This window comes from Pseudopipra pipra, chromosome W (genome assembly GCF_036250125.1).
Source record: "Pseudopipra pipra isolate bDixPip1 chromosome W, bDixPip1.hap1, whole genome shotgun sequence".
In the NCBI taxonomy this organism is placed as follows: Eukaryota; Metazoa; Chordata; class Aves; order Passeriformes; family Pipridae; genus Pseudopipra; species Pseudopipra pipra.
In genome coordinates, this window is record NC_087580.1 from 24,769,164 (window position 1) to 24,796,233 (window position 27,070).

Genomic DNA, 27,070 nt, shown 5'->3' on the forward strand with positions numbered 1-27,070 from the left:
AGACCTGATCCATTGTAAATACTATATGTCATGGTAGAGATAGTTGTGATCATGTGTATAATGTGATATGGTATTTATTTGTACAGTCATTGTAATATATTCCCTTTCCCCCACTTTGAGTCTGGTGTGTTTTGTCTGGAAAAACCCATCTCACATTGGGTTGAGATGTGGGAGGGGGGATGGAACTAGGGAATTGGATTTGGGGACTATCTCAAACCATGACATAAAGGAAAACAAACTTGTGAAGAGATTAACTTGGAATTTCCTCACCAAGGATGCCAGTTGTTGGTTTTCCAGTTTCTGCATCTGACATTTCAATGTGGCACTTCAGCATAGGATGGGACTCTCAGACATTTGTTTCTGCTTCACAGCAAATTTTATTCTCCTCAGGACTGATGCTACCTCTCCCATTTGCTGAGAAAGCTGAAAAATAAAAGAAGTTTTAATTATAAATACGGATCAAGATCTTCAATCAAGGGTTCAAAAGGTTGAAGAGGTTCATAGGTTAAACAAGCGGATCATGTAGCACAGAAAGGTGGAGATTGCCGTGACTGCTATGAGTTGGAGATGTTTCATTGCCCAGCTGTTCAAATCAACTAGTGACATTTAGATTTCCTCCTCACTAAAGCTGATGAACTGTTCTGTGAACCAAACATGTTACGAGAAGGCAAAGAAAGTCTCACATGTAATTAAGAATATAAAAACATGTGTAAAAAGTTTAACATTACCTTGATGCAATTAAAAACCATTTTAATAACAATTAGGACACTATTTTGCAGCTCCCTTTTACCCACAGGAACCAAAGAGGGGGAACAAGCAAGACCAGCAGCTGTGTAGATCTCAGAGACCCCGGAGCGCATCTCCCACTGACCCTGCATCCCACTTAGTCCTCTTCCAAGAGAATCTTGAGAACTCTGTCCTGTCTACACATCCCAGGCTCAGCACCTCCACCTGTTACCCTCTAAGGGACACAGGCACCCATGGCTACAGCAACTTCCAGTTTTCACTAGGGAGGTTTTAGTGTCACCCAAACTTTTCACAGTAGTAACAGCATGTAGATATATTGGTGAGCATAAAACAGGAGAGTAAAAGTCAATTTGTACTGACAGAAGCAGGTGGGATTCATACATTACAAAGTGACACAGAATTTGACCATGAGAATTCATGTTAAAAAAAAAGGAGAAAAAAAAAGCCTGTATAAATCAGAATAATATGTGTTTATGTGAAACCCTACTAGTGTAGTTTTAAGCAGTGTTAGACTCAAGAGAATTTTATTTATTTTTCTGAATTATTTGACTTTTTTTAGCAGAAGAACCTCATTTGGTCAAGTTAGTTTACTCATGAATATCACTGTCTGCACAAGTGTATAACAGTTCACTTTCATAACCAGAAATATGTTTCCCATCTGTTGATAACCAGGCTCCCAGCAGAGCATACCTGCAGAATTCAGGATGTCACACAAGTATCTCGCTCCCACCGTTTTAAGGCAGATGATGTCAGAAATTCCTTCAGGAAAAGTATTTGCTTGCTGAAAGCACATAAGGATGTGTTTTTCCTTGGTCACCAACTCAATTTTCCATTTGAAAACACCTCATTTTCTATTTCAGCAATTTTTACAAATCTTTCACAACTGCCTGTTTCACATAAGCTCATTGCACAGTCTTTACGGTAGTCGACTGTCACATTTGTTTTGCCAGAGGAAGAGTCATGTGTCCTCTCAGCTGGGTGACCACTGGCCATGGCAATATCTAAAGGAGAAAACAAAGAAAAAGTATTTTCTACCAGGTTACTCCCCATATGTTTAGTGTTACAGAATGGGATGAGTTTGGGTGAACAGGTCTGGTCATGGCTTCAGAGATATTGTCTGCCAAGGGGCAAATTTTACACAGCACTGGGGCCAGTCCACCAGATAATTTGCGGGCAGAAATAGGATATAATTTCCCTACTGCTGCAACTGTTTAAAACTAGGAAGTTGGCAGCTTGGGAAATTAGTTGAAAGGCTTTTCTCTTGCTGAGCTCAGATGAATCATCTCTTCTTGTTTCCTTTCCTTCCCAAGGCCTTGGCACAATCCTGTCAGGTGTCCCTCCAACAGAGTGCCAGATCCCAAGACCAGTGAAGTTCACAGCTGCCAGACTGGAAACACTGGGTGCAGTGTGCAGGTTTACTCATCCAGACTCTCCCAGGGAAAACCCAGTCCTTCAGGAGAGGACTTGCCTCATCTGACATCAGACAGACCCAAAGAGTCATCCCTCCCAAAACAGGGCATTGGGACAGGTCAAACAAACCCACCTTCACCTTAGTTTCTTTTCTCACCCTAGAGCTTTTGTGGTTTTAGCTTTAACTGGGCACAGCTGAGCTTTCTAATAACAGCTAAAAGCTTTTTAGCTACTGATGTGCAGGGCATGGCACTGAGGTCATACAAGGAGACTCACTTGGACAGGGAGCTGCAACAGCCAGGAGCAGGAAACACAACCCCATGAGGTGGGGAGAGTCCATCTCACTGCCCTGGGTGCTCAGTTACAGCGGTGCTGGATGTTCTCTGAGATCCTCTGTGGTCCCAGGTCAGGCTCACCAGGCTCCTCCCTTAGTCTTCTTCCTGTTGGGACATTAAATGCAGTGTTCAGCATCCATTGTCTCTTATTGTCTTTCTCCAGACAAAAAGAAATCAGCTGCCAGGCCAAGTGCTGTAAGGCTGCTCCTGGCCAAGACATCTGGAATGGAAGGAATGGAAGGCAAAGGAACACTCGTGCTGCTCAGCTGTCACTACAATGGTTTTTGCAAGCGCCAGACTCACACCCCTTTCCACCTCTGGCTCAATCACAGCAGTAGGAGACACGTGGTCCTTCTGCAGGGAAAGAGCAATCCCTCCTGAGCCTGTTGGGCAGGAGGCTCCATGTCCAGGTCCTCCAGGCTCCTCAAAGCAGTGCCCTGCACACATCCCTCAGCAGTACATGCAACAAATAACAACCTGCCTCACTGTCGCTTCCAAAACACACCAAAAAATTAGATAAGAAAGATATCTTGTGCTGAATGAGTGTTTCACTTGACGTAAGATGAAATATTTATTGTCAAATTGAACTCTGTTTTTAGTTTAGAAGTCTGACGGGAAATATCAGTTCAAATCAAATGAACAAACAAACGAAAACTTGGTATTTCTTTCCAAAAAATTTCCTGGCTTTAGTCAGAAGTTCATTCTCAGTCATTTCAATGAAACTGTCATGACTTTGTGAAATATGTTTTAATAAAATACAAGTTTCACTTTCCAAATAAGAAAAAAGAAAATTGAAAAAATTTAAAACCTTCTTTATCATTCTGGCTCTGGAAAACAGAACCTGCTTTGCTCTTGGGAGCTTTTCATTAGAAGCTTTCATTAAACAACTCTTTTGCTGTCACCACCTGAGAAGTACCTTGAGGAAATTTCCAAATTAATTATGCATTAATTCCTAATTATGCAGTAATTCTTCATCAGAACTTAATAAATGCTTGTCTCTCATGGTCTGTGCTAATCTAGAGCTGCTAAGAGTTCCACCCCAAAACCGGATGATACAGGAGAAACAAAACCCTCAAGGCAAGCCCATTCCAGCTGCCAACAGGCACAGGAACCAGCTGCAAAAGTTCCCCTGGAATAAAACCCGGGACACCTCTGCAGTGCCTCAGGCTACTGACATCCACACATAGGATGTAAACCCAGGAAATGCTGGACCGAGCCGCCGTCCTGGCACTGCTCCACACGCACCTTCCGAGGCGAGATCCGTCCACTTCCACTGCACACCACACGAGGGACCAGTGATTCCACTTTACACACAGAGCTCCTGCTCCCCTCTACAGAGGATTTCCTCTTGCCCCACCAAGGATTAACAACAACCTTTTCTCATCCTCTTCCTATACATCCAAAAATGGATCCTATCTTTTCTTCTTTTCCAAAAGCAGGTCATTCAGTACCATCTCACACGTTACTTTATCCTGTCTCCTGCTGTGCAAAGCACCAGGTAACAATGCCTGTACCCTCCTCCCTTAAGGGACAGCAGAGCGCCAAGGGACTGTCATCAACCTTAAAATCACAGAATCATTAGGTTGGAAAAGACCCTTAAGATCATCGAGTCCAATTGTTATCCCAGCACCGCCAAATTCACCACTAGATCATGTCCCTAAGTGCCACATCTACATGTCTTTTAAGTCCCTCCAGAGTATTTATACCCCAGAGGATGTTCACCTCACAGAACAGCTGCAGCACATCTGGCAGAATTATTTGCCCAGAGGTTAAGGTTTGTTTTTTCCCAAGTAGTTGTCAGCCTGAGGTCTGTATCTTCTATCCTCAGTCATTTTGTCTTCTCTTTAGAGGTCTTTTTGCCCCTTCCCTTGTTCTGCTCAAGAGATGTCTCCTTTCCTCTGCTCTCTGGTGAAATTCCTCCCCACTTCCCACTCTCCCAAAAGCCACCTCTTGCCATCAGTTTTAAACTTACTTCAACAATAAATCACTCAAATCTAAAATGAAACATGCTCTTTGAATAGAAAATATTTTTCATCAATTTTTTGGCCTGCTTCCTTTTCTTTTCCAAGTATTACTAGCTTTCCCTTTTCAGAGCTACTGAAGTTGTCTGCAGAGCTGTAACAGAGTAAAGCCAGACCCTAAAAGAGATCACCTGCAAGCAGTAGATGAGTAAGGCAACAAGCAGGAGGATCTAGGCTTCCTTCAGTTAACAGCAGGCACTCACACCCAGCTGACCAGCTCTTCCCCAAGTCAGACCTGACCCATTAGCCTGAGGCCCCAGTATTTGCCAAGAAAGAAAGTCACTCAGCAGTGTCCTCTCTCAAAGTTAAGAGTTAACTGACCTGAACAGTTAAGAGACCTGAAATACTCTCACCCATTTGTTGTGCTTGTTCCTACTCCAGCACAAGTTAAATAGCTCACTGCCCTTCCAGTCTGTGTTTTCAGGCTTTCTGACTTCTGCCCAAGGTGACCAGAGCAGAGCTGTGGTGGGGGGTCACCCCAATCCCAGCCACGGGGGCTGGCAGAGCGGGGGTGCTGCCCCAGGGTTTGGATGTGCTTCCCTCTCCAGCCAACCATTAAGCACAGTCATGGACCCACAAAACCCAGTGCTGTTCTCCAGCTGTAAACAATGCAATACGTTTTCTAAAAGATTTATTTGGTACCCTAAAGATCCCACGGAGAATGTTTAAGTTTCGATCAGTTTGGGGAAAATAATACTACTGAAGGAAGTAAGGCTGCAACAGAATAAGCCCCAAAGAACTTCAGAAGTTGACTTCACAGTGAACTTACGATCAAAAAAACCCAACTGTGTGCCAATCACAAATGGCCCTGAATGCTAATTCACAGATTCTGAAAGTGACCCCTGGCAGCAAAGGTCTCACTGGCTGCTGCTGGCTGGGCTGAGTTGCTCAGCCAGGACTGGCTTAACATGTTTTAACATCTGATCCAAATTATCACAAGAAAACAAGCTGTAGCTAAGGAATGTAGCAGCAAAAATGTACATTGTGGTATTTGGAGCTCCAGAGGATTGCTTGGTTTGAGGAATTGCTAACAGGACTAAACCCTTCACTCAAATTCAGCCCAGCTAAACAGCAGCTGTATTACAGTCCTAGTGCAAGCTGTCAGCACAAAAGATATCAATATTCTGAGAATCTGACCCAAAACTTTGATTTTTCTTTCGTCTTAATCATTTTTCACAGGAAGAGTTAGTTTCCAAGCAGAGAATTTGGTCATACCCAGCCACATGAGCTGTTTCAGATTAGCCTCTTCCTCAGCCCCCCAGCATTGAGTTCCCCTGGCACTGTATTCAGGTGATTTTTCCATTTTCAGTGTTCCCTGTGAGTGATACTCAATTCCTCAAATGCCTGCTTTCTGCAAGCATAAAGCAGAAGTCCAGGGGAAACATCTGCTGCCTAATCTAGAATTTCCAGGAACAGACAAAGAACTTTAGTACCTAAAAACTCCTTTCAGAAGTTTATTTTACCTTGTACAGATAGAGCTTGCACTACATCCTTTGATGGTAAATTAAGTATGTGTTAAATAGAAAAAAATATGAGCTATTTATGCCTTCAGCAAGGATTTTCCCCTTCTTCTACTTACCAAGAAATATGCTTGAGGAATTTATTTATTCATCAACTAAATTTTGTTTATATTGCAATAGTCCTAGAAACTCTACTCCTGAACGAGGCTTCATTTTGACTTTCAAGAGCGAAAACCTCCAACATGGACTTTCTCCTATAGCCAAGGAATCTTACTTTGATCCACCCTGATAGCACAAAACCCCTTTCATTGAATACAGAAATACCCAGAATAATAACATTAACCAGAAACTCAACGTGAGAAATGAACCAGAAGACATGAGATGAAAATCAAATGCTGTGATCACAGAAGAACCTAGAGGTTTTTTTCAGTATATGCATGACTACAAGAAGTGGTTTGGGTTTCTATTCCTTTCTGCTTCAAGCAACTGTTACCTTTTTTTTTTTATATGTCTTATTTCATGTTCCAGGAAATTGAAAGCAATAGGGTAGTCTCAGCATTAACAGTCCATGTCCCATTATACCTTTGGTCTCAGTATGTTTTGTCACTGGTTTTGGTTTCAAAGCCTCACTTATCTACAACAGCTCTGTTTTCACATTTGGGAGGTATTCCCCTGCTAATCTGGTACACCAAGAAAATAGACCACGAAGTAATTTATGGTTGAAAGATAAACATTATAACTATAACGACTTATGACAACCATTGTATTGTCATAAAATGATCTTTATTGCCAAGTAATTCACCAGTCAGGCCAAAATCAAAACAGGATCCAAAGCCTTCTGTGAAACTAAAACAAGTTCTCAGAACTATTCTTGCTTAATATCAAAACTAGCTGTTACACTTTTTCCTTTAATAATAGCAGACAACTATCATAAAAGAGAAACTGCAATTTAAATCCAGAATGTGATGCCCATTTTCTTTGATTACTCCTTGAAAAAAACACCGTGGTGACCTTAACAAATCTTTGTTTCTCCATTGCTAAACATGACATAAGGAAATCTTTTTTTTCCTGAAACATCAGCTGTCTGAGACCATAAGACAAAGCACATAAAGTTACACAGGTTTTGGTTTCCAAATCTCATGTACCTGCAATACCACCACTTTCATGTTCGTGAGGGACTCCCTGGCTAATCTGTTATTTATGTCAATAAATAACAATAGTGCATGACGTAATTAATGGCTGTGATATGATAAGGAGAACCATAAGTTTTTATGACAATGAACGCAGTGACAACAGTGACCTTTATTGCCAAGCAGTTCACTGGTTAAACATCCACATAGCACCAGACAGCTGCTCATACAAGGAAAGGTAGAACTTTTCTCAGGCACAGATCTACAAGATTCACCAGATGCAGTTCCCTAAAGTTTCCATATCACCATAGGAGAAATTTGGTTGCTCAGTTCAGGGATGCAGCTTCTGTATTAGAGAAATGCTCCAATGTCAGGACATTTGGCTACCATTACACTGTTTGAGGCTCAGGGCATTAAAGACCTATTACATGGTTAAGACTCCATGTAATAATCACACATCCAAAGTTGAATTAACATCACTCCTTGGTACATTCTTATATCTACTTCCTCCCTGCCTACCCTGAGCTTTAGTCCAGGTTACCACCTTCTCTCTAACCGAGTGCTTTGGCTCAGGCTTTTCTAGCTTCTACCCCATTCCCCTCCCTTCAGGTCAAAAATCAGCAGAGCATGTCCCAAAGGTAGTTGGAGGAAATTGCGCCTTCTGCAAGTGTATGCTGGAAGATTACAAATATTTTAGGGCAGCCAGCAGCATCCCATTGATAGGCCAAGCACATGGCCTCTTCTTCCAGCTCCCTCTGGCCAGGGATCCCCACTGCATGGCAGATATGGTACCCAGGGTTTCTGACTGACAGATAAATGTCTACCCCTTGTCTAAGGTTTCCTTTAAGGTAACATCTTGGTATATGATCCTCACATACCTACCTTAGTGGTGACGTAAATTTATACATTTTAAGTGTTAATGGATTATTTTCCTTCTCCTCCCCCTAAGAAAGCCTTGGTTTGACATCTTAAAAGCCCCAGTGGCATATTGAGATATACAGTGGGCTGTAAAACACCTGCTCAGGTGAAAAACTGATTTTGTATTAAATACTTTGACTGGTAGCCCTCTGACTTCATTATAACAACTAAAATCATACACCGTGTCTTGCATTAGTTAATCATCTGTAGATTTTTAAAACTAGATCCTCTGAGCAGCCTGTCAATGGAGACACACAGCTTCCTTCAAAAACACCTTAAAGAAATTTGATATTTCCCTGACCATCTTGTCCTAAAACACAGGTATATTTAGAGGGGGCCTAATGCCCTTTGGGATAAGCTACACCTGCTTGCAGATTTGCCCCACAGCCAGCAAGTCCACAAGGAGTGCCCTGGAGTCCCAAGCAGCCATCCTGCTCTTTCACAGTGCATTCAGATGGACTCACAGACAGACAGACAGCCTACCCATCAGCACAGCAGTCAAGCTCACGGCCGTCAGGCCCTGCACCTTGCCCTAGAGATGGAAATCACAATCCACAGTCCAAGGCTGGGGCCGAACCGACACTGTGACAGGCAGCAGATGACATGGGACTGCTGATAACGGGGTACCAGGCACCTCTGGGGGCTACAGCCCAACCCACAGCAGCTCTGACTCCCTGGGGCAAGGAGCTCTAGAAAATCCCACTGAATCTTCTCTTCCTCTCCCCTCACTCAGATTATTTTTCTTCTCAGTGTTTGCTTTTTGCTGCAACATGAGCACTCAGCTAACCTGCAAGTTTGCTTTTGAGTTCAGGACCACAGTGGAGATTTATGGGCTGGGTTGTTGCCACATCATCCGAGTATGGGGACAGGAGCTCTTCCCTCCTGCCCAGCACCAGCTGTGAGTTTGATGCAGAAGCTGTGTCTTGGCTCTCCCAACTCACCCCTCATCAACCTGGAGGCTGCACCTCTGCCCGCCCAGTTCTATGATTCTTCCCACACCCAGCCTTGTTCCTGCTCACCATGTGACTTCCAGGAGTCTGCTTGCTCTGCCAAGAGGAAAATTTAATCTCTCTGCTTCCTCTTGTAGCCTACGACAGCCGACAGCCAACAGTCTAATTTGAGCACATCTTGAAAAAGTCACTGCTGAGGAACATTTGCAACCAGCCTCACCCTCCTTCCCCTATTTATTGTATTCTGAACTGCATAGACAAGGTTTAGTTAAGTGCACCTGTCGTTCTCTTTGCTTTACCACTGTCTCCTGACCAGATGTGATCCATGCAGCCACAATAAAGCTGAATGTCAGATAAGTAACACAGGACTGATTTAAACCCAAGTGTATTGCTGCCAAACAAAAGCAGCCTAGAGGTCATTTTTCATTGTCTGGGCAAGTCAGGCTCACACATTTGGAACCAAAACTGAAAGCACTTACAGCCTGAGACAAGCAGTCTGTGGGAGTAAGAGACTCTCGTTAAGCATTGAGCAAATTATTTCAGTCCTCCGAAACAGAGGCTTATACAGTGTCAGACAGGATGGGGCACAGGAGGAGGCAGCTCCTAATGACTGATGCCCCAACTTCAGGTTTATTTGTTCTTAGAATCCCATCACCTGGAATCCATAGGAGACTGGATCTCACCAAAAGATTCACAGGTCTGAGAAAACAAGGGTGCAATCCTTCCAGCCTCAGCACAACAAGGATTAATTCACCTTCTGCCAGCTAAATTTACTGTTTGTTTGCACATCCTTACCCTGCCAGTGGCCAAGCTGCCTGCAGTAGAAGGATGGGATTTTCCTTTTGCAAGAGGAGATGCTCAAGTAGAGCAAAAGCAACTGTAGGCTGTCAACCTTTCCCCATCTGTCTTTTACCAAACAATGAACACGTCTTTGAAGATGAACTGCAGCAACAGCTCTGCTGTACTCCAGGCTTGGCAACAACAGCCCTGGCCACATGTTTTTGGTTTTGTTCCCTTCCGCCAGTACGGAGGGTGGAAAAATAAAGCTACAATTTCCCTTGGGAACATTTATTGGACAGTCATGGCTTGGCAGCCTGGAAAATTCATACACTCAAAATATAAAACATACATCCATAAGCAAACATCCAACATGTGAGAAGCCCGCAAGCCTAAAAGCCAAGACCACCAAAGGGCACATTCTAGCTCCTAGGTGGTCACGCAATGTGAACTGGAGCAACCTGCCCTTCCCATATTCCAGTTTACCCTCTGTTAAAGCACAGACCCCTCTTGGCTCCAGAGGAGAGCCTGAGAAAGTTGCCACCAAGATAGTTACTAAGTGCTACAACCTGCTTCTAGGTGTATGTGCCTGACAAATACTCCACTGCCTACTCAGTCACCTTCTTTCTAGAAGCCAAGCAATTTGTTCACATTTATGTTTCCACCTATAGAATGCAGATTCCATGGGTTTGGACATTTCTGTCTCAAAACTAAATTGATGGAACTGCAAAGCAAGACTACTGAGGCAGACACAAACAGCTGAGTTATTGCTCTAAAGGGAAGAGCACAACTGCATATTTGAAAGACAATGACCTACCTGACGTATTCCTTGGTATCTCAGAGCAGGTCATGTGCCTTCTGAGGAGTTTAAATCCAGGTATTACCCAGAGAATAACAAAATCCCAAGGGCAAAAAACATTTTAGGAAAAACCTTTGCCAGATACGCTTCTAGGTCTGGTGGCTAATACACAGGACTTTCCCTCGAACAAGGCATGACTTCTGGATTCACCAACTCTGACCAGGGATTAAGATTTGCCCATTGCAGTACAGCCATTTTTCTGGGGGGAATGGGGTTCAAGAGGGACTGTTGCCTGCCCTAAGAGATCTCTCCAGAGGTCCCTAGAGAAAACACCTGTTCCTCAACCTCCATTAGCAAAAGCCATGTGGGGACATGTCCTTCAGAGTTCTTACATGACTCAGAGTTTGCATCTGACTCTACTGCTCTTAACTGGGCGATTTATAAGAACAGGGTTTGTTTGTAATGTGAATGTCATTCCCAGAGGAATGACAGACTGGGGATTTTGTGCTTCTTATCTAATCGCATCTCACACCAGAGCCCAGTGACCCAAGGAACCCTCCCACTTCTCTAAGATTTAATTACTTCTTCTGGCAAGAAATTAAGAAACAGTTGATCTTTCACTTTGCACGTATATGTTCCAAAGGATAAATACACATGGTTTCATACTACAGACATCTGACCTCTTGACACCATTGGGCCTGTTTTGTGCTTCCCTACCTTACAGAGTGCATCAGACCAGGAATCTGGAGATTCTGAACCCTTTTTCCTTCTCCAAAATGGATGTCCTATCACAAGCCTGTGACTTTATTATTATTTACTACACACTGAGGAGATAGAAGCTGTTAATCTCACTGCAGGCCAAGCCCCTTGATGGCTGTGGCAGATGGAGAATACCTCCAACACTGTAAGGATCTTGTGCAACCTCTCCAACACAGTCCCCCTGCAGACACTGTCTGCAGCAAGGCTCTTTGATCCACTACTTCAGTCAAGCCAATAAAACCAAGAAGAAATTCCGTTTGCAGCTCTGTGTTTCCCTCTCTGCTGTGCTCACCCCTGGCTCTCCCATCTGGACTAAACTGGTTGTGAGGTCTCCATTCCAGCTGTGGAGCAACTTCAGCTCATGGTGCAAAAGGATCTTGCAATGGCTGTGCAGATGGCGACATCATCTATGAAACATCAGTGGATTTTCTGGTTTCAGGGTTCTTTTTGTTCCATAAGGCCCCAGATGTTAAATGGTCCCCTGGTTCCACAAGATTTCACAGCATCCCTGTGTTCCTTTCTTTCCATGAGGCCCTGCAGTGCCACAGTGGCCCCTTGATTCCATGAGGCTGCACAGTGTCATCACAAAGCTGACCCCACCCAGATGGAAGTTTGGGGAGGATTAGGAGGAACTGGGTCAAAAAGGATTGGATATTTGGGGAAGGAAAGAGGGGCTTGACCAACAGAGAGGAAAGATTTTGATGAGGTAAAACCAGGTTCAGTTAAGGCTGAGGGTGCTGAAACACTGACTGTGCAAACATTCCTGAAAGACCTTTACCCTGTTTGTAACCTCAAGTCCCAACACTACCTATAAGGGCTGCTCCTCTCACTGAGAGGAATCCACTGCTCTAATCCCAACCTCAACTGGACCTCAAAGGCAAAGCCCAAACCCAGAACTCCAAACTCCTTTTTATACTCTAATGCCCACCCCAATCCCAAACCTGCATTGTTGATATGAAAACCCAAGTTTTAATCCTGACCCAGCCCAAAAAGCTCTTCCCCTAAATCATGAACCAGACACTGCCAGCAGAACAACAAACCTCTCTAAGCTTCTCCCCAGTCCCGACCCTGAGCTCTAAACCCCAAGCCCTGAACATTAAGCACCCCCACAGCCCTTGGGAGCAGGGCAAGGACCTGGAGAGCCCAGAGCAGGCCCAGGGGGTTGGCAGAGGAATGGGAGGTGACCTGGATCTGCTCAGCTCTGCAGTGACCCCCAGGAGAAGGGCCTGGGCTCTGAGAGGGATGTCCTGTGGCACAGGGGCTCAGGATCCAAGGTAATAAGGCCAAGTCCACATGGCAACAGCCAGAGCTGGTGCAGAGACATCAGGGAGGGTCTAGAAATGCTGCTGGGAGGGGGTGGGAAAGCAGGAGGGGTGTGTGCAGCCTGCAAGGCCAGAGCAGCAGCAGGGCCAGGGCAGGACAGCCTGCAGGAGAGATGGCCAAGGGCTCTGGCAGGGCTGCAAGGCCCAAAGGCACCCAGGCCTTTGTCCCCTTGCCTCTGGCAGCTGCCTCTGCCACTCAGGCCACCACAAGCAACTTTCCTGGCAGGTTCTGCCCTTGGTTTCTGCCTCGCCCCTCCCTCAGGAGCCTGGCAGGGGTTGCCCAGTTTTGGGCCTTGGTTGTTCCTCCCCCTCCCATCCCAGTGCCCCCCAAACAGCCCTGAGCCAGCCGGGAGGGACAGGATCTGCTGGGCCAGGGCCTGGGGCTCAGGCCTTGGCCTTTGTGCTCCACAAAACCAAGGCAGGCTTTGCTCAGCATTGCAGGGGCCTGCCCAGAGCCTTTGTCTGCCTGCACTCCTGGCCTCCAAGGAGCTGCTCCAAGGAGTCCCTGGGGAGGCTTTGTCAGTGCCTGCCCTCAGTGGGGCCCAGCAATGCTTCAAGGCACTTGGAGTTTGGCTTCTGACTTCTTCAGCAGCTGCTTCAATCTTCTCTCAGTACCTCAGGACCATGGGCTGGGCTGCAAACACACTGTGGGGCTCATTAAAATGCAGAAATCCCTCAGGATCTCTTTGTTTTCCTTTAATTGTCTTCAAGACAATTTCAAAACAATTCTTCAAAGTTTGTACTTTTTTTTTTTTAATTCAAGGTTGAATATTTTTTAGTTCAAAGAAAAGGTGATGGAGGTGTTCTCCAAGTGATCTTGATGCTGAGTGTCTCCTCAGGAGATCCAGATTGACCCTGGATGATCAACCTTGCTCCTACCCCCCAGCCTCACCAGTTCTGACATGGCCCATCTTGGACTGACAGCTGATGCAGCTCCAAACACACTGTGGGACCCATTAAAACACTGAAAAACAAATTATTTTTCTTTCTTTAATTGTCTTGAAGACATCAACAACTAATTGGAGTTGTTTTGTAGTTTAACTAAGCAGGAAGATTTTAAAGTGGACGTCACAAAAAATATATATTTTTTTGATGAAAGAGAATGATTTACACAGAGCCTTGGGATGCAAGAGGGTCAGGGTGCAAAGGATTTAGACACAAAGATAAGGGGGTAAAAGATATTAGTAGCATTTAATTACTGACCTGTTTAACAGTTATCAAGGGATTCAATAGCATTTGCTAATATTTTAAAAGTGACTGAATTATAGATTCACAATAACAACCTTCACATCACAGTCAATTCACACCCCCACCCAGGCAGAGATGTGTGGACACATCAATAGCTGGGTGTGGAAAGGTCCCTCTCCAAAATTCTCCTTGTTGTCAGGGAAAGACTCCCCCAAATCCCTTTGTGTTTGCCAGCAGACAAGGGTCACAGCTGGTGGAGTGTTTGTTGAGGGGGATCAGAATTGTCCTGGGCATCAGCGACAGTCTTTGGAGTGTTGCAAACTGGAGGGTTCCCGAGCTGGGAGAGGCTGCCAGAGGTGTCCCACTGAGAGGGAGGTGCTGGGGAGCTGCCAGGGCCTCCCTCAGCCCTGCTGGTTGTCATCATAGGAGAGATGTGATGCCACAGGGGAGGTGTGATGTCACAGGAAGGATGTGATGTCATAAGATCGATGTGACATCAGTTGTGATGTCACGGAGCTGTGATGTCATGGGGAGGTGTGATATCAGAGGGGAGATGTGATGTCATATGATGGATGTGATGTCACAGGGGAGGGAGGACATGATGTCAAAGGGATGATATGATATCACAGGATAGATGTGATGTCATATAATGGATGTGACGTCAGCTGGGATGTCACAGGGGAGGTGTGATGTCACAAGGAGGATGTGATGTCACAGGGATGATATGATATCACAGGAGAGATGTGATGTCATATGATGGATGTGAGGTCATAGGAGAGATGTGATGTCATAGGAGAGGTGTGATTTCATGGGGGAGGTGTGATGTCACAGGAAGGATGTGATGTCACAGGAGACCTGTGATGTCACGAGGAGGATGTGATGTCACAGGGATGATATGGTACCACAGGAGAGATGTGATGTCATATGATGGATGTGACATCATAGGGGAGATGTGATGTCACAGGAAAAATGTGATGTCATGAGGAGCATGTGATGTCATAGAAGAGAGACACATTCCCCCCCCAACCTTGCTGTAGCTAAAGCCGATGTAAGTGATGGTTCCAGTCATCCCGTGTATGGATAAAAGATTTCCAAGGCTTTGTTCCAAGGCCGCTGCCCCGCCCCCACCCTCTGCCTGCCGCCCCCGCCCCCCTGGCGCCTGATTGGCTGCCGCCCCACTAATGGGACGTCCCGGGGGATGCAAATGTCCCGCCCTGCTGCATATTCATGAGCTCGGGGCAGGGCTTTGAGCTCTTGATCTGGCGCGGGCGAGCTTCTGGTCCCCGCCCGCCGCCGCCGCGCCCGGAGCGCACCCGTGCCAAGTGCGCGGGGTCGGCCACGGGAACTTTGCTTTTCCCCGCGGGGCGCACGGAGGATTTGTCGCCGGGCGCACATGGACTGGGGAGAACTTTGCCTGCCGGAGCCGCTCTCCCTGCACCGCCAGGAAGAGCAGGGACCGCACCGCCCCGGCCGCAGCGGCGCAGAGGCTGCTCGGGAGGTGACAGTGTGCTAGAGGGAGATGCCCACTCGCTGTCCTTACTGCCTGCACAGCGCAGGGCTGGGGGGAATTGAGCCAGGCAGGAAAAGGGAATGGCGGCGATCGCACGGTGGTGAAATGATACGGGAAGTAGCAAACAGCCTGGCTGGAGAGAGCACAGTTTGGGAAGGGGGCGCAGGGAAAACCCACTGTGATGTTCCGGGGTAAATAACAGAAAATAAACAGAGGAGGGTCCCCTTTCAGATATGGTTTATAGATCAGTGCACTGTGTATAGTGTAAGATAGCTTCATGAATGTAAGAGTGCAGATTCTACAGCTTTTAGTACAGTGACATGTTTTTTATAAAATATGTAAAGAGATGATAAGTTGGCTGTTTGGTTGGGCTTTCTTTGTTTGTTTTTTTTTTTTTTTTTTTTTTTTTTTTTTTTTTTTGTGAATGCTTTGTCCCCTCCAGCCCCCTTAAAGGAGCTTTCTTGAATGTACCTTCTTACAGCTAATTTGAATGATTAGTTTAGATAACCCTCTTAGAGTAGATGCATTTCAGTGAAATCGGGGCACATGTCTTTTTGGCTCTGGTGCAAGATTCAAACTAATTTTTTTCTTCCTCTTTGGCTCAATTAAAAGTCATCTTAAAACACTCCCAGTATATTGTGTGAGTGCAGGGCTTGAGGCGTGTGGGATTGAATGGACATATAGGAAGAACTAACATTCAGAAACATATCTGCTTTCCTGTCTCAATAAATAAACCCCACAGTTTGACACATTGACTTCAAATTCCCACAGAAGAAGTAGCAGTGTGTATTCCCTCTGACACCTTGGCCACCCTAGAGCAAATAATGATGCTGAGGAGTAAAAACGAGCTCAAGCAGGCTCTGGGTTTATTTGAAGAAAACATGTTCCAGACTTCTCCATTATTGCTACCCTGGTGGCATCATGCCAGATAAGAAAAGGAGTCAGATAAATAGATAGTTCCTTCTTTTTAATAATGGGTTCGTAGTGGGCCAGATTTCCTCTTTTTGCAGGAACCTGCCAGCAGATGAGATCAAACTGTGTGAGACTGATAAAGCTTTCAATTGCTGCAATGGGCAGAAGAGAGAACTGCCCCCACAACTGCTTCTGTTATCAGTTTACAAGTATGCCATGAGAAACGAAGTAGCAACAGGACTGGAGAGTTCTACTGTTCTTTGCAGCGCTGGTTGTTTGCATGTGTTTGTGTTTTTATCTTAATAACTTTGTGATATGCACATCTGTGTGTATTTTTGTCTCAGGAGTTTTGCAGTATGTAAAATTTATCACAAACATTGTGTTTGTGTCTCCTCTACTCCTAAAATTGCTTGCATGATCAGTTTATTAATAATTGTTGACTTATTTGTGTTTTTATCATGAGCAACTCACTGGTAAGATTGTGTAAGACAAGCCATTTTATGTATTGCTAGTTTAATTTTTTGCCAAGTTTATTTTGTCTTTTTATTGAAAAAGAAGTTGGCTTGGGAGAAGCTTTTAGATATGTATAATTCTGTCTCAATCAATTGAGAATCAAGAAACTCAATCAAATTTAACCTGGGAGTTGGTACAAGAATTTATGCATATTTGGAATCATTAAAATATGTATTATTTGCATTAACCCTCTGCCTCAGAAGGCATCAAATTTTATATTTGGCTAAATTTCTCAAAATATTAACAAATGAAACTAAAAGAAAAGAAAGTGTGACCTGAAGAGAATATAAGAAATCTTTGTACCAGCTCCCAGGTAACTCAATGTATTTGCATAAGAACTGATGTGTAATTTCAGGTCTAATTTCAAGACACATTGGCCCCTCTAACAGACACATTATTATAGAATCCCTCACACCCAGCACGCATTAAAGGATACCCTGATTACTCACGGGGTGGAGAGTGTGGCTAATGAAAATTAGATTAGTGTCAGTATTAAATCCTGATGTTTGTAACTTTGTTAATGTTAGGAAATTTGACTTTAGCTGTTGAGATCCTGTTATGTCCTATATGCTTTCTATTTTACTGTAGTATTTTTTGGAAATTGCATTGCATTGAGAACAGATCTGTGCTATCTCTTCCTTTTCTTTTCTCTCTTTCTGTCCACTACACGAAAGGCACAGCCCACAAAGAAGATTCACAGTGAACGACCAAAGAAGAGAAATTTTTGAATGCATAAAAGAGAAATATTGAATGCAGAGACTGAAATGGTTAGTGATTTATGCATTCTAGGACTGCCAAGGGACTTTTGCAGGCTTCTGCAGGACTTTTGCATTATACCTCTGATGGCCCATCAAAGCCCATCCCCCCCTCTGCCAATCCTGAAAGGCAGGAAAAACCCTTTTCCCAGGCCCCTCACGGGAACTCTACGCAGGTCCAGGAGATGTTGGGGGTTCGTGGCATGGCCCGGGACACCATCCATGGATATAATAACTCATAACTTCTTGGAGTCTGGGGGCTTCCCACCCCCAACGGATCAAGGCCACCACTTCAACTGACAGACATGGAAGCTGCAACTCCCAAGTTCCATCGCTGGACCCCGTGGGCAGTGACTATAGACATCTTTCCACTCTCAGCTTTGCTTTCCTTTACTCTCCCTTACCCTTTTCTTTCCTTACTCTCCCTTATGCATTTTCCCTAAAGGTTCTCTTTATGCCACATTGCTGTAGATGAGAGATAGATGATAACACCCAAAATAGCAACATACCTGTTTACTCTTGAAACAAAAGTGTTCTAAAATAAACCCTACATATATATATATTTTCAAACACCGACTATTCAATGTTGTTTCACTCTAATCCACCCCAAGGGATTTATTAATAAGAACTTGGATTACCCCCCTTTCGGGGGCAGGTGGTAACAGACCCCTTGTAGCAGGATGTTCTACCTGGAAAAGAATCTGATGGGAGAATGCAAGCACTGCAAGCTCTCTGTGGGGAGTTACTGCTGGTGCCAAGGGGTTGGTTTAGTGTTGAATTGTGCTAAAACCAGCCTGGTTCCCCAACCTTGCAACACACATCCTGCTTTTGGAAGCAGAGTTTGACAGATCAGCTGTTCACTGGCCTGGGAATATGTGACTGGAGATCCATCACTGGATAAGCATAAAAGCCCAGGGCCAACTTTCCTAGAGCAGATTCTTCCACAGACTTTGTTGAAGTGTGTGCAGCTTTTGCTGTGAAGCAGGGACAGCTCTTGATGGTCACTGCCCAGGGGGTAAAAGAAAGAGAGAGATCTGCCTTGATTTATTTCTATCAGACCCCGCCGGGCCCTCCCCGCTTCCTGCCGGGATCGGACACCGCCGGCGGCCCCGGCCCTGCCGGGCTCCATCAGCCTGAGCAATTGCTGCCAAGGAGGGGCCGGGGGCTTCCTCTTGGCCTTCGTCTCCCTGGCGCTGGGGCTCGGCTTCTACCTGCGCCAGAAGGTGAGGGGGGTCCCAGGGGGTCGTGTGTCCCCCCAGAGCGTCTGTGCCCCCCCGAGGACCCCCCACCCCGGTGTCACCCCCTTTTCTCTCCCCACAGAGCTCCTGAGCCGGTGGCGGCTGCAGCCCCTCCCCGGGGCCTCGGGCCCAGCCTGGACCCCACCTGTCCCTGTGAGGATTTTGGGGGGGTCGTGTGTCACCCCCTCCCCTGCTGTCACTCTGCCTCCCTCAGCTGCTCCCAGTCATCCCAGTAAAGCTTCCCAGTTCTCGCCAGTCCCGGGTTTGGGGGGCACTGGGGGAGGAGGGAGTGGATCCCAAGGGATGGATCAGAGTTTGGGGGTGGCAGAACTGGCCCCAGTGTAACAGGGAAGGGACTAAGCCAAGGGAAAAACACAGGTTCGAGAGATTCTGGAACGTGAATAAACCAAACACCGTTGCTAGTTGGCAAAAATAGCTATTTATTAGGAAAAAGGTGGCAAACAAGGGAAAAAGGAAAAACACAGGCGCCTGAGGGGAAAAGGATTGGGGTGGAGGAAAAAGTGCATAAAAGACCCTAGGAAGAAGGCTCCCCCCCATACTCACCCAGGTATCACCTGTAAACAAGTCTTACCCATCCTAACGAATAATGAAGTCTCTCTGCAGCAGCTGCGGGTTCATGGGGGGTGGCAGGCTCCCACTTCAAGCAAGGCATCCCTGCTGAAAGCAACTTGGTCCATCGTGAAGAGCCCCAAGAAGTGTCTCTGCTTTTTATAAAGTTTTTTGAGAGCACCTGCCCTGGAGAGGTGTGGCCAGCACCGCCCCGTCAGGGCTCTGAACCCCACCCCTTCTGTTATGTAAGTGCACCCCTCCTGCGCCTGCGTGAGCACTTTGGAAAGTTCCCCACGCAGGCGCAGTGATTTGGGGGAGGTCTTTTCAATTCAGGCGGTGGGCTTACTTCATCACCTTCCTCATCACTTTGTCCTCCTCCAACTGCCCCTGACGAGCAATTGACCAATCACAACAGACCAATTAAAACAGTTTACACAGAAGCTCTCCCTCCAAGGCCAAGTTCACTGCTTTATCAGAAGACTTGGCAGGAGAAAGCATAAACTAACTGCAGGTGGCTAGGGCCAAACACAGACCAAAAAATAACATCCCAACTTCGTCCCGATACACCCCAGGATGGATTGGGAACGAGGATCCCATGTCCCCCTGTGTCAACCTGCTCTGGGAGGGCTTTAGCCCCTCAGTGGGAACCCAGATCACCCCAAAAGGTGTTGGGACCTTCCAAAAACCTCACTAGAGCTCAGCAAGGTTCCCCAAACCCACTCAAAGCCCACCCAGGACCCCACCAAACCCCTTCTCTGGGGGGACTTCTCTGGGCACTGGTGGTGCTGGGAGCCCCCCCGGCGGCAGGCGAGGAGCTTTCGGGTGAGTGGGGGGTGGGGAAGGGGAGGACGGTGGGAAAGGGGGGGTCAGAGAAGACAAAAGGGGTGGTGAGACCACAAACTAAGTGGGAGGGGACTGAGACCCCCCAAAAGTAAAGGGGGAGGGGGACTGAAGTTTGGGGGATGATAGGAAATGGGTGGGAGAGGTCAGAAGAGTGGGGAAAGGGGAGGGTGGGACCCCCAAACTGAGCATGAGGGCACTGGGGAGTGGGGGGATTATATCCCCCAGGTTTTAATGATGGCAAATCAGATCTATTGACAGAAATTAATTTATTTTGGGTTACAAATGATCAGACAAAAGATCTTCATCAGTATTATTCACTGCACAACAGAAACACTAAAACTACCAAGAGTACAGGACAAGATAGGACAGTGCTCTACACTAAAGCAATTGTTGAAGCAATTCTACTCAAGCTGGCACAAAAGCAATAATTCTTAATTAGAGATGGATGGGACTCCCCCAGACCAATGTTCATGCGGAGATCTCTGCTCTCAGCCTCCAGGAGTGATCCTGGGGGGTCCCCAGCCGAGGCAGGAATCTCCACACACCCCCCAAGAAGGGTTCTGTTGGAAGAAGCTGCCCCTGGGAAAGGGGACTGGCCCTTTGTGGTCGAAAGGGATGGACTGACAGTCACTGGACTCCAGGGGTTGCCTCAACATCAGGGGCTTCATTCGGGGTGGAAGCAGCGGCCGAAGCTCTTCCCACAGTTGAGACACTGGTAGGGCTTCCCTTATCGGTGGATCCTTCGGTGGATCCTTCGGTGTTTAATCAAGGTAGAGCTGTGGGTGAAGCTCTTCCCACACTCCCCACACTTGTAGGGCCTCTCCCCGGTGTGGATACGCCGGTGCCTGACGAGGTGGGAGTTCATGTTGAAGCCCTTCCCACAGTCGGTGCAGCGGAAGGGCCTCTCATCCGTGTGTGTCTGCTCATGCCTGAGGAGATGTGAGCTAGTCTGAAATCTCTTCCCACATTTCAAGCACTTGTAGGGCCGTTCTCCAGTGTGGATGCGCTGGTGGATGCGGAGGTTGCCACTGTTCCTGAAGCTCTTCCCACATTCCCAACAAGTGTAGGGCCGTTCCCCAGTATGGATACGATGGTGTTGGATAAGGCTAGAGCTGTCAGTGAAGCTCTTCCCACATTCCTTACACATGTAGGGTCGGTCCCCAGTGTGGATGCGCCGGTGTTTGATGAGGTGGGTGCTCTGGTTGAAGCTCTTCCCACATTCCCCACACGTGTAGGGACGTGCCCCAGTGTGGATGTGCTGGTGGCTGAGGAGGTGGGAGCTCTTCCTGAAGCTCTTCCCACATTCCAAGCATTTGAACAGTTTCTCCTTGCTGGGAGGTTGCTCAGGGACCACGAGGTCAGAGCTCCCCCTCAAGCTCCGGCCGCCTTCCCGGCACAGGCTGGGTCTTTCCTCCTCAGAACACCCTGGGCTGGCTTTGGAGCCCCTCCTGCGGGGGGATCTCCGGCCCTTTTCCTCCCCGCTGCCTTCCTGCGCCGGGGAGCCCTTCAAAACGGCCTCTCCCACCAGGGTCTCACGGGGGGATTTGTCCTCCGGGCTCTCCGTCCTCAGCTCGGGGCCTGGGGCAGGAAGCAAGAAGGACAGGGAGGGGATTTGCCTCCGGCCCACAGGGAAGGCCAAGGACATCCCCCCAACTCCGGCCCCGGCAGGACGGCGGCACCAGCGGGGTTGTCCTGCAGCCGGGGCCATGCTCGGCTGACAGAGCCAGCACAACACCCGCCCAAAGGGACACTGACTTCCTCCTCACCTGCCTGGGGGGCCCAAGGCATCTTCCTCTTCCTCGCAGCCTCCTCCTCCATCCGCCCAAGCTTTGGGAAGGACAAATCCTGATGGGGGGAAAACAAGGGCTGAGCACGTTGGCTTGAGGGTTCCTCCTGCCCAAGTCCCTCTCTAGAACTCACTGGGCATCATAAAAACCTTCAAAACACCAAGATTCAGCCCAGAAAAAACCCAAACCAACCAGTGTCAGGCAAAAAACCCTCAGAAATAGCAAGAAGACTCTCGCCACCACAAACTGCAAAAAGTTGAGATTCAGCTAAAAAATACTCCAAAATACGAAGATTCAGCCCCAAAAAAGGTGATGGGGACTGAATTTAACCCTCCAGCAGGAAAGTTGTTTGATTTCAAGCTCGTCTTCAAGGCGCATCCTGGCATTGGAGCCTGGGCTCTAATTAACCTCTCCTGTGCTGCCAAACAGCAGGAGCTGTATGGCCAAGGGACAAAATGTGATCCCTGTCAGTGTCCATGGCCCCTGTCAGTGTCCTTCAGGGAAAGAGGGAGAAGGAAAGTAAAAAACTGGTTTGGAACTAAACTGGCGTTAAAGTAGGAAAAACCTCCTTCCATGGAAATAAAACTTAGACAGTTTTTCCTGGGCTGAACAAGCTCATTCAGGGATGAAGGACTGGGACTTCTGTGGACACTTGTGCTGGTTTCTTTGGACACTCGTGTTCCTTCAGAGAGCCCCTGGAAACACTCGGCTGTTCACTCCCAGTGCCACCAGTGCCTGGGTCCTGTCTGCAGCAGCAGACTGCAGTGGGAGAGGAGAAATGCTTTTCTGAGCCTCTGGGCTGGACACAGGCACAGCCTGACCCTGAACCCAAGGGAAACAAAGACAAATTCCACGGCTTTAGCTGGACCAAGGTTGGGGGGGTTTCCTGAGGGCAGCACTAACCAGACTTTTGTGTGTGTGTGAGACAGGCAGAACCACAAATGCCTGCACAGCCCAGAGCAGTCAGTGTGGGGCTGTGCTTGCTGCTGCAGAGACCCCCAGGGGACAAACCCAGGCAATAGTTTGGGTTTATTCCTTGCTCTGTGTCAGTGGAATAGAATGTTCCACAGGAGCTCTGTCCCCCTCTGAGGCACCGGGTGGCTTGAAGCTGAAGAGAGAGGGGGGTCAAGTGCAAGTTCCCTTCTGAAGTGTGTGTCCCTAAGGAGGACACTTGCCTTATTATTGCTTATTATGTGTAATATCTTACAGATATATCATACAAGAGCTAAAGATGGATTCTATAGAATATGTGCCATATATATGATACAGAATATATCTGATTATTGCTTTATCTGTCTGTCCAGACAGATATTGTGTATGCAGAGAGATTGTATTTGAGGGATATGTTCCTCTCAATACCCTGTGAGCTCCACTCCCAAGGCCAGCAAATTCCTGAAGCTCCCCCTTCTGTGCCCTGCAGGTTTTGGCAGATTTGCAAGAGCAGGGGAATCATTCCCTGCAGCCTCTTTGCACTGTAGGAAATGGGAGCCCTGTGCACATCCTGCTGCCTCCAGATTCCATTCTGGGTGTGGGAACGACCCTGTGGGGAGCAAAGAAATGCCTGGTTCTGCAGGAGCTGCAGATGCTCAAGGGGCAGCAGGACCAACTCAGGGGCCTGAAGGGGGCCTGGGGGGCTTTGGGGTCTGGGAGGGTCCTGGGGGAGCTGGGGAGGGGCTTTGGGGATTGGGGGTACAGACCAGGACAGACCAATAGAGACCAGTAGGACAGACCAGGACAGACCAGTACAGACCAGTACCTCCTCACTGCTCCCCGGATCTCTCCTGGAGCTGGGGCGATGTTTTTCTGGGACACCTGAGCCCCCCCAGTGCCCTCCCAGTACAGCCCAGTGCCCCCAGTACAGCCCACTGTGTTCCTGTCCCAGGGTGCCGGGTGATCCCTCTTTGGGAAGGGTTGGAATGGATTTGAGGGGGGGCTGGGAGAGATTTGGAGGGATCTGAGGAGTTTGGATGGGGATTTGGGGGTTTTGAGTGCATTTAGGGAAGTTAAAAGAGGTCTTGGGGACATTGAGGGGTCAAAGGTATCTATGGGGGGAGGGGATTAAAGGGAAAATAGAGGTTAGGGGACATTTGGGGGGGGTTAATGAGGCCTGGGCGGGCAGAGGGGCTGCACCAAGAGCAGGTGAGTCCTGAGACCCCCCCTGGTGTCCCTGAGACTCTCTTGGTGTCCCCAGTTCCTCCCTTGACACCCCGAGACCCCCCTGGTGTCTCCAATGCCCCCAGGGCCTCTTCATGGCCCCAATTCCCCCCTTGACACCCCGAATTCCACTGTCCCCAAACCGCATCCCTGATGTCCCCAACCCTCCATCTCACTCCAGGAGCCCCCCCTGGACCCTCTGACCACAAAAACAACTCCCCCCACACGCTCACAGAAAGGCCAAGGGCATCTGGGGAAACACTGGGGAGAGTAGAGGGGCTTTGCAGGGCCCTACGTGATTACTGGGGGATACTGGGACACACTGGGGGGAACCAGGGGGCACTGGGAGGGACTGGGGGGTTACTGAGGGACATTAGGAAGGCACTGGGAGGGACTGAGGAGTTACTGGGGAGTTACCAGGACACACGGGGAGACACTGGGAGGTTTCTGGGCCATACTGGGGGTTACTGGGTGCTCACTGGAGGATCACTGGGCCATCCTGGGGGGCAGTGGAAGGTCACTGGGACACACTGGCTGGTCACTGAAGGGGTCACTGGAAAGTCACTGGGATATAGTGGGGTCTAGGGATCCCCTTACCCGGATGTGGTACATTTCCCCCCCCGGATTTTGGGGGCCATCCCTAGGACCCCTTCTTTTTGAGGCTGGGGGACCCCCTGGACCCGCTGCTGGGCTTTAGGGCCCCCCCCAAAATGCCCTCAAAACCCCTGAAATCCCCCCCTCGACACATCAAAACCTTCTCAAGGTCCCCCCCAGATGCCCTCAGAGACCTCATCCCTCCCCAGCACCCTCTAAACCCTCTCAGTGACCCGCAAAACCTACCTGGGACCCCCCAGTCCCCTTTAGGGACCCCTCAATCCCCCTCAGAGACCCTCAAAACCGTCTAAGACCCCGTAAACCCCCTAGAGACCCCAAAAAAGCCTAAAAGATCCCACCAGGACCTCCAAACCTCCTCAGAGACCCCCAAACCCTACCTGGCACCCCCCAAATCTCCTCAGAAACCAAAACCCCCTCAGAGACCCCCAAACCCCTTCAGGAACCTTCAACCACCCCCTGAGTCCCCTCAGGACACCGAACTCCCTCAGGGACCCCTCAAAACCTCCTCGGTTATCCCCGAACCCCCCCGCTAAACCCTCCCGAGCCCCCCCGGGGGGACTCACAGCACTCAGAGCGAACCGCAGGCCCCGCCGCCATCACCGATTCCCGGCTGCGCGCGCACCGCGTTCAGAGAACGCCGCCGCAGCCAATCAGCGCGCGGCCACGCCCCCGCAGCCCCGCCCCCGCCCCTGCCGCGTTGGCTGCCGGGAATCGGTGATGGCGGCGGGTCGGTCGGTGAGCTCTGAGTGCAGGCGGGGGGTGCGGGAGAGCGGGGTCTGGGGATCCCCTCGGGGGCTGCGGGGAGCGCGGCTGTGGGGGGAAAGGCTGGAGGGCTCGGGAGGGTTTAATGCGGGGGTTCGGAGGTTCCCGAGGGTCAGAGCGCAGGGCCTTGGAACCGTCTCGGGGGCCGCGGGGCCCGGAGGCCTCCCAAGAACCCGGAAGGGTGATTCGATTCCTGAGAAAGTCCCTCGGAAAAAAAAATTCAAAACCACCCAACCAAAAAAAGAACTCTAAAAAAAGGAAAAGTGAGAAAAAGGTGAAGGAAAAACTGCAAGGGCCAGGATGATTTTATTGCTTTGCTTCAGTTTTTCCTTGGTCTCCTCCTTCTCAGATTCTTTGCTCCCTTCCTTTACAGAAAGCTCTTCTGCTGTTCTGTGGTTTTGTGGTCCCTTAGGGGCTTTTAGAGGTCTCTGAGGAGGTTTTGGGGGGTCTCTGAGGAGCTTCGGTGTCGCGAAGGGACTTAGGGGGGAGGTTAAAGGTCTCTGAAGGGATTTGGGAATCCCTGAGGAAGTTTTGGAGTTTCCAAGGGAATTGGGAGGTCCTTAGAGGCTTGGGGGGGGGGGGGTCTTTGAAGCAGTTTTGTGGGTTTCTAGGGGGATTTCGGGAGTCCAAGACAGTTTTGAGTGTCCCTGAGGGGGTTTTTGAGGTCCCTGAAAGGGCTTGGGGGTTCCAGGTGGGTTTTGCAGGTCACTGAGAGGGTTTAGGGGGTCCTGGGGGTGGATGAGGTCTCTGAGGGGATTTGGGATTTGAGGAGGTTTTGATGGGTCCAGAGGTGGATTTCTGAGGGGGTTTCTGGGGTTTTGCCTGGATTTTGGGGGGTCTCCGTGTCAGTCCTGTCTGGCCACGGCCAACTAAAACTCCTATGAGGCCATTTCCCATCCCACCACAGCGCCTCTGCCAGTCCAGCGGACTGACCCCAGGGAAAGGGGATCCCAATTCCCCACTCGAACCCCAGAGACCCCCAAAACTCAGCACACAGAGACCCCAAAGGAAGGGGGGCCTGGGTGTCCCCTAGAGCCCAGCAGTGGGGTTCAGGGGATCTCCCAGCCCTCAGGGGAGGGGTCCTTGGGATGCCCCCAAAAGTCCAGGGGGGAGATGTAGCAGAACCGACTAAGGGGATCCCAGTGCCCCCAGTATATCCCAGTGACCTCCCAGTGACCCTCAGTATGGCCCAGTAACTCCCTCAGTATGGCCAGTGTGTCCCAGTGACCTCCCACTGCCCCCCAGTATGGCCCAGTGATCCTCCAGTGAGCACCCAGTAACCCCCAGTATGGCCCAGTAACCTCCCAGTGTCCCCCCGTGTGTCCTGGTAATCCCCCAGTAACTCCCCAGTCCCTCCCAGTGCCCCCTGGTTCCCCCCAGTGTGTCCCAGTATCCCCCACTAATCACCCAGTACCCCACAAAGTCCCCCAGTTTTCCCCAATGTGTCCCCAGATGCCCTTGGCCTTTTTGTGACTGTGGGTAGGGGGGGGAAGTTGTGGTCAGAGGAAACAGGGGGGGCTCCTGGAGTGAGATGGAGGGTTGGGGACATCAGGGATGGGGTTTGAGAACAGTGGAACTGGGGGTGTCAAGGGGGG

The 27,070-nt window shown here is 48.7% G+C and overlaps 2 protein-coding genes and 1 long non-coding RNA gene across 6 annotated transcripts in view; 1 reads left to right on the forward strand and 2 right to left on the reverse strand.

Annotated features, from left to right (window-relative positions):
- LOC135405396 (zinc finger protein 239-like) overlaps window positions 1-27,070 on the forward strand; it is a 79,768-nt gene that overhangs the window by 49,127 nt on the left and 3,571 nt on the right. The gene's annotated exons all lie outside the window — the stretch shown is intronic.
- LOC135405645 (uncharacterized) lies at window positions 263-7,454 on the reverse strand. Its single transcript, XR_010425901.1, has 4 exons — window positions 7,274-7,454; window positions 2,434-2,597; window positions 1,438-1,748; window positions 263-423 (listed from the first exon to the last, which is right to left on the reverse strand). It is a non-coding gene; the product is annotated as an uncharacterized LOC135405645 (long non-coding RNA).
- On the reverse strand, window positions 20,885-25,925 carry LOC135404926 (zinc finger protein 239-like). Its single transcript, XM_064639657.1, has 3 exons — window positions 25,277-25,925; window positions 21,924-22,002; window positions 20,885-21,735 (listed from the first exon to the last, which is right to left on the reverse strand). The coding sequence occupies exons 2-3, from the start codon at window positions 21,973-21,975 to the stop codon at window positions 20,885-20,887; spliced, it is 903 nt and encodes a 300-aa protein (XP_064495727.1). The 5' UTR covers window positions 21,976-22,002; window positions 25,277-25,925.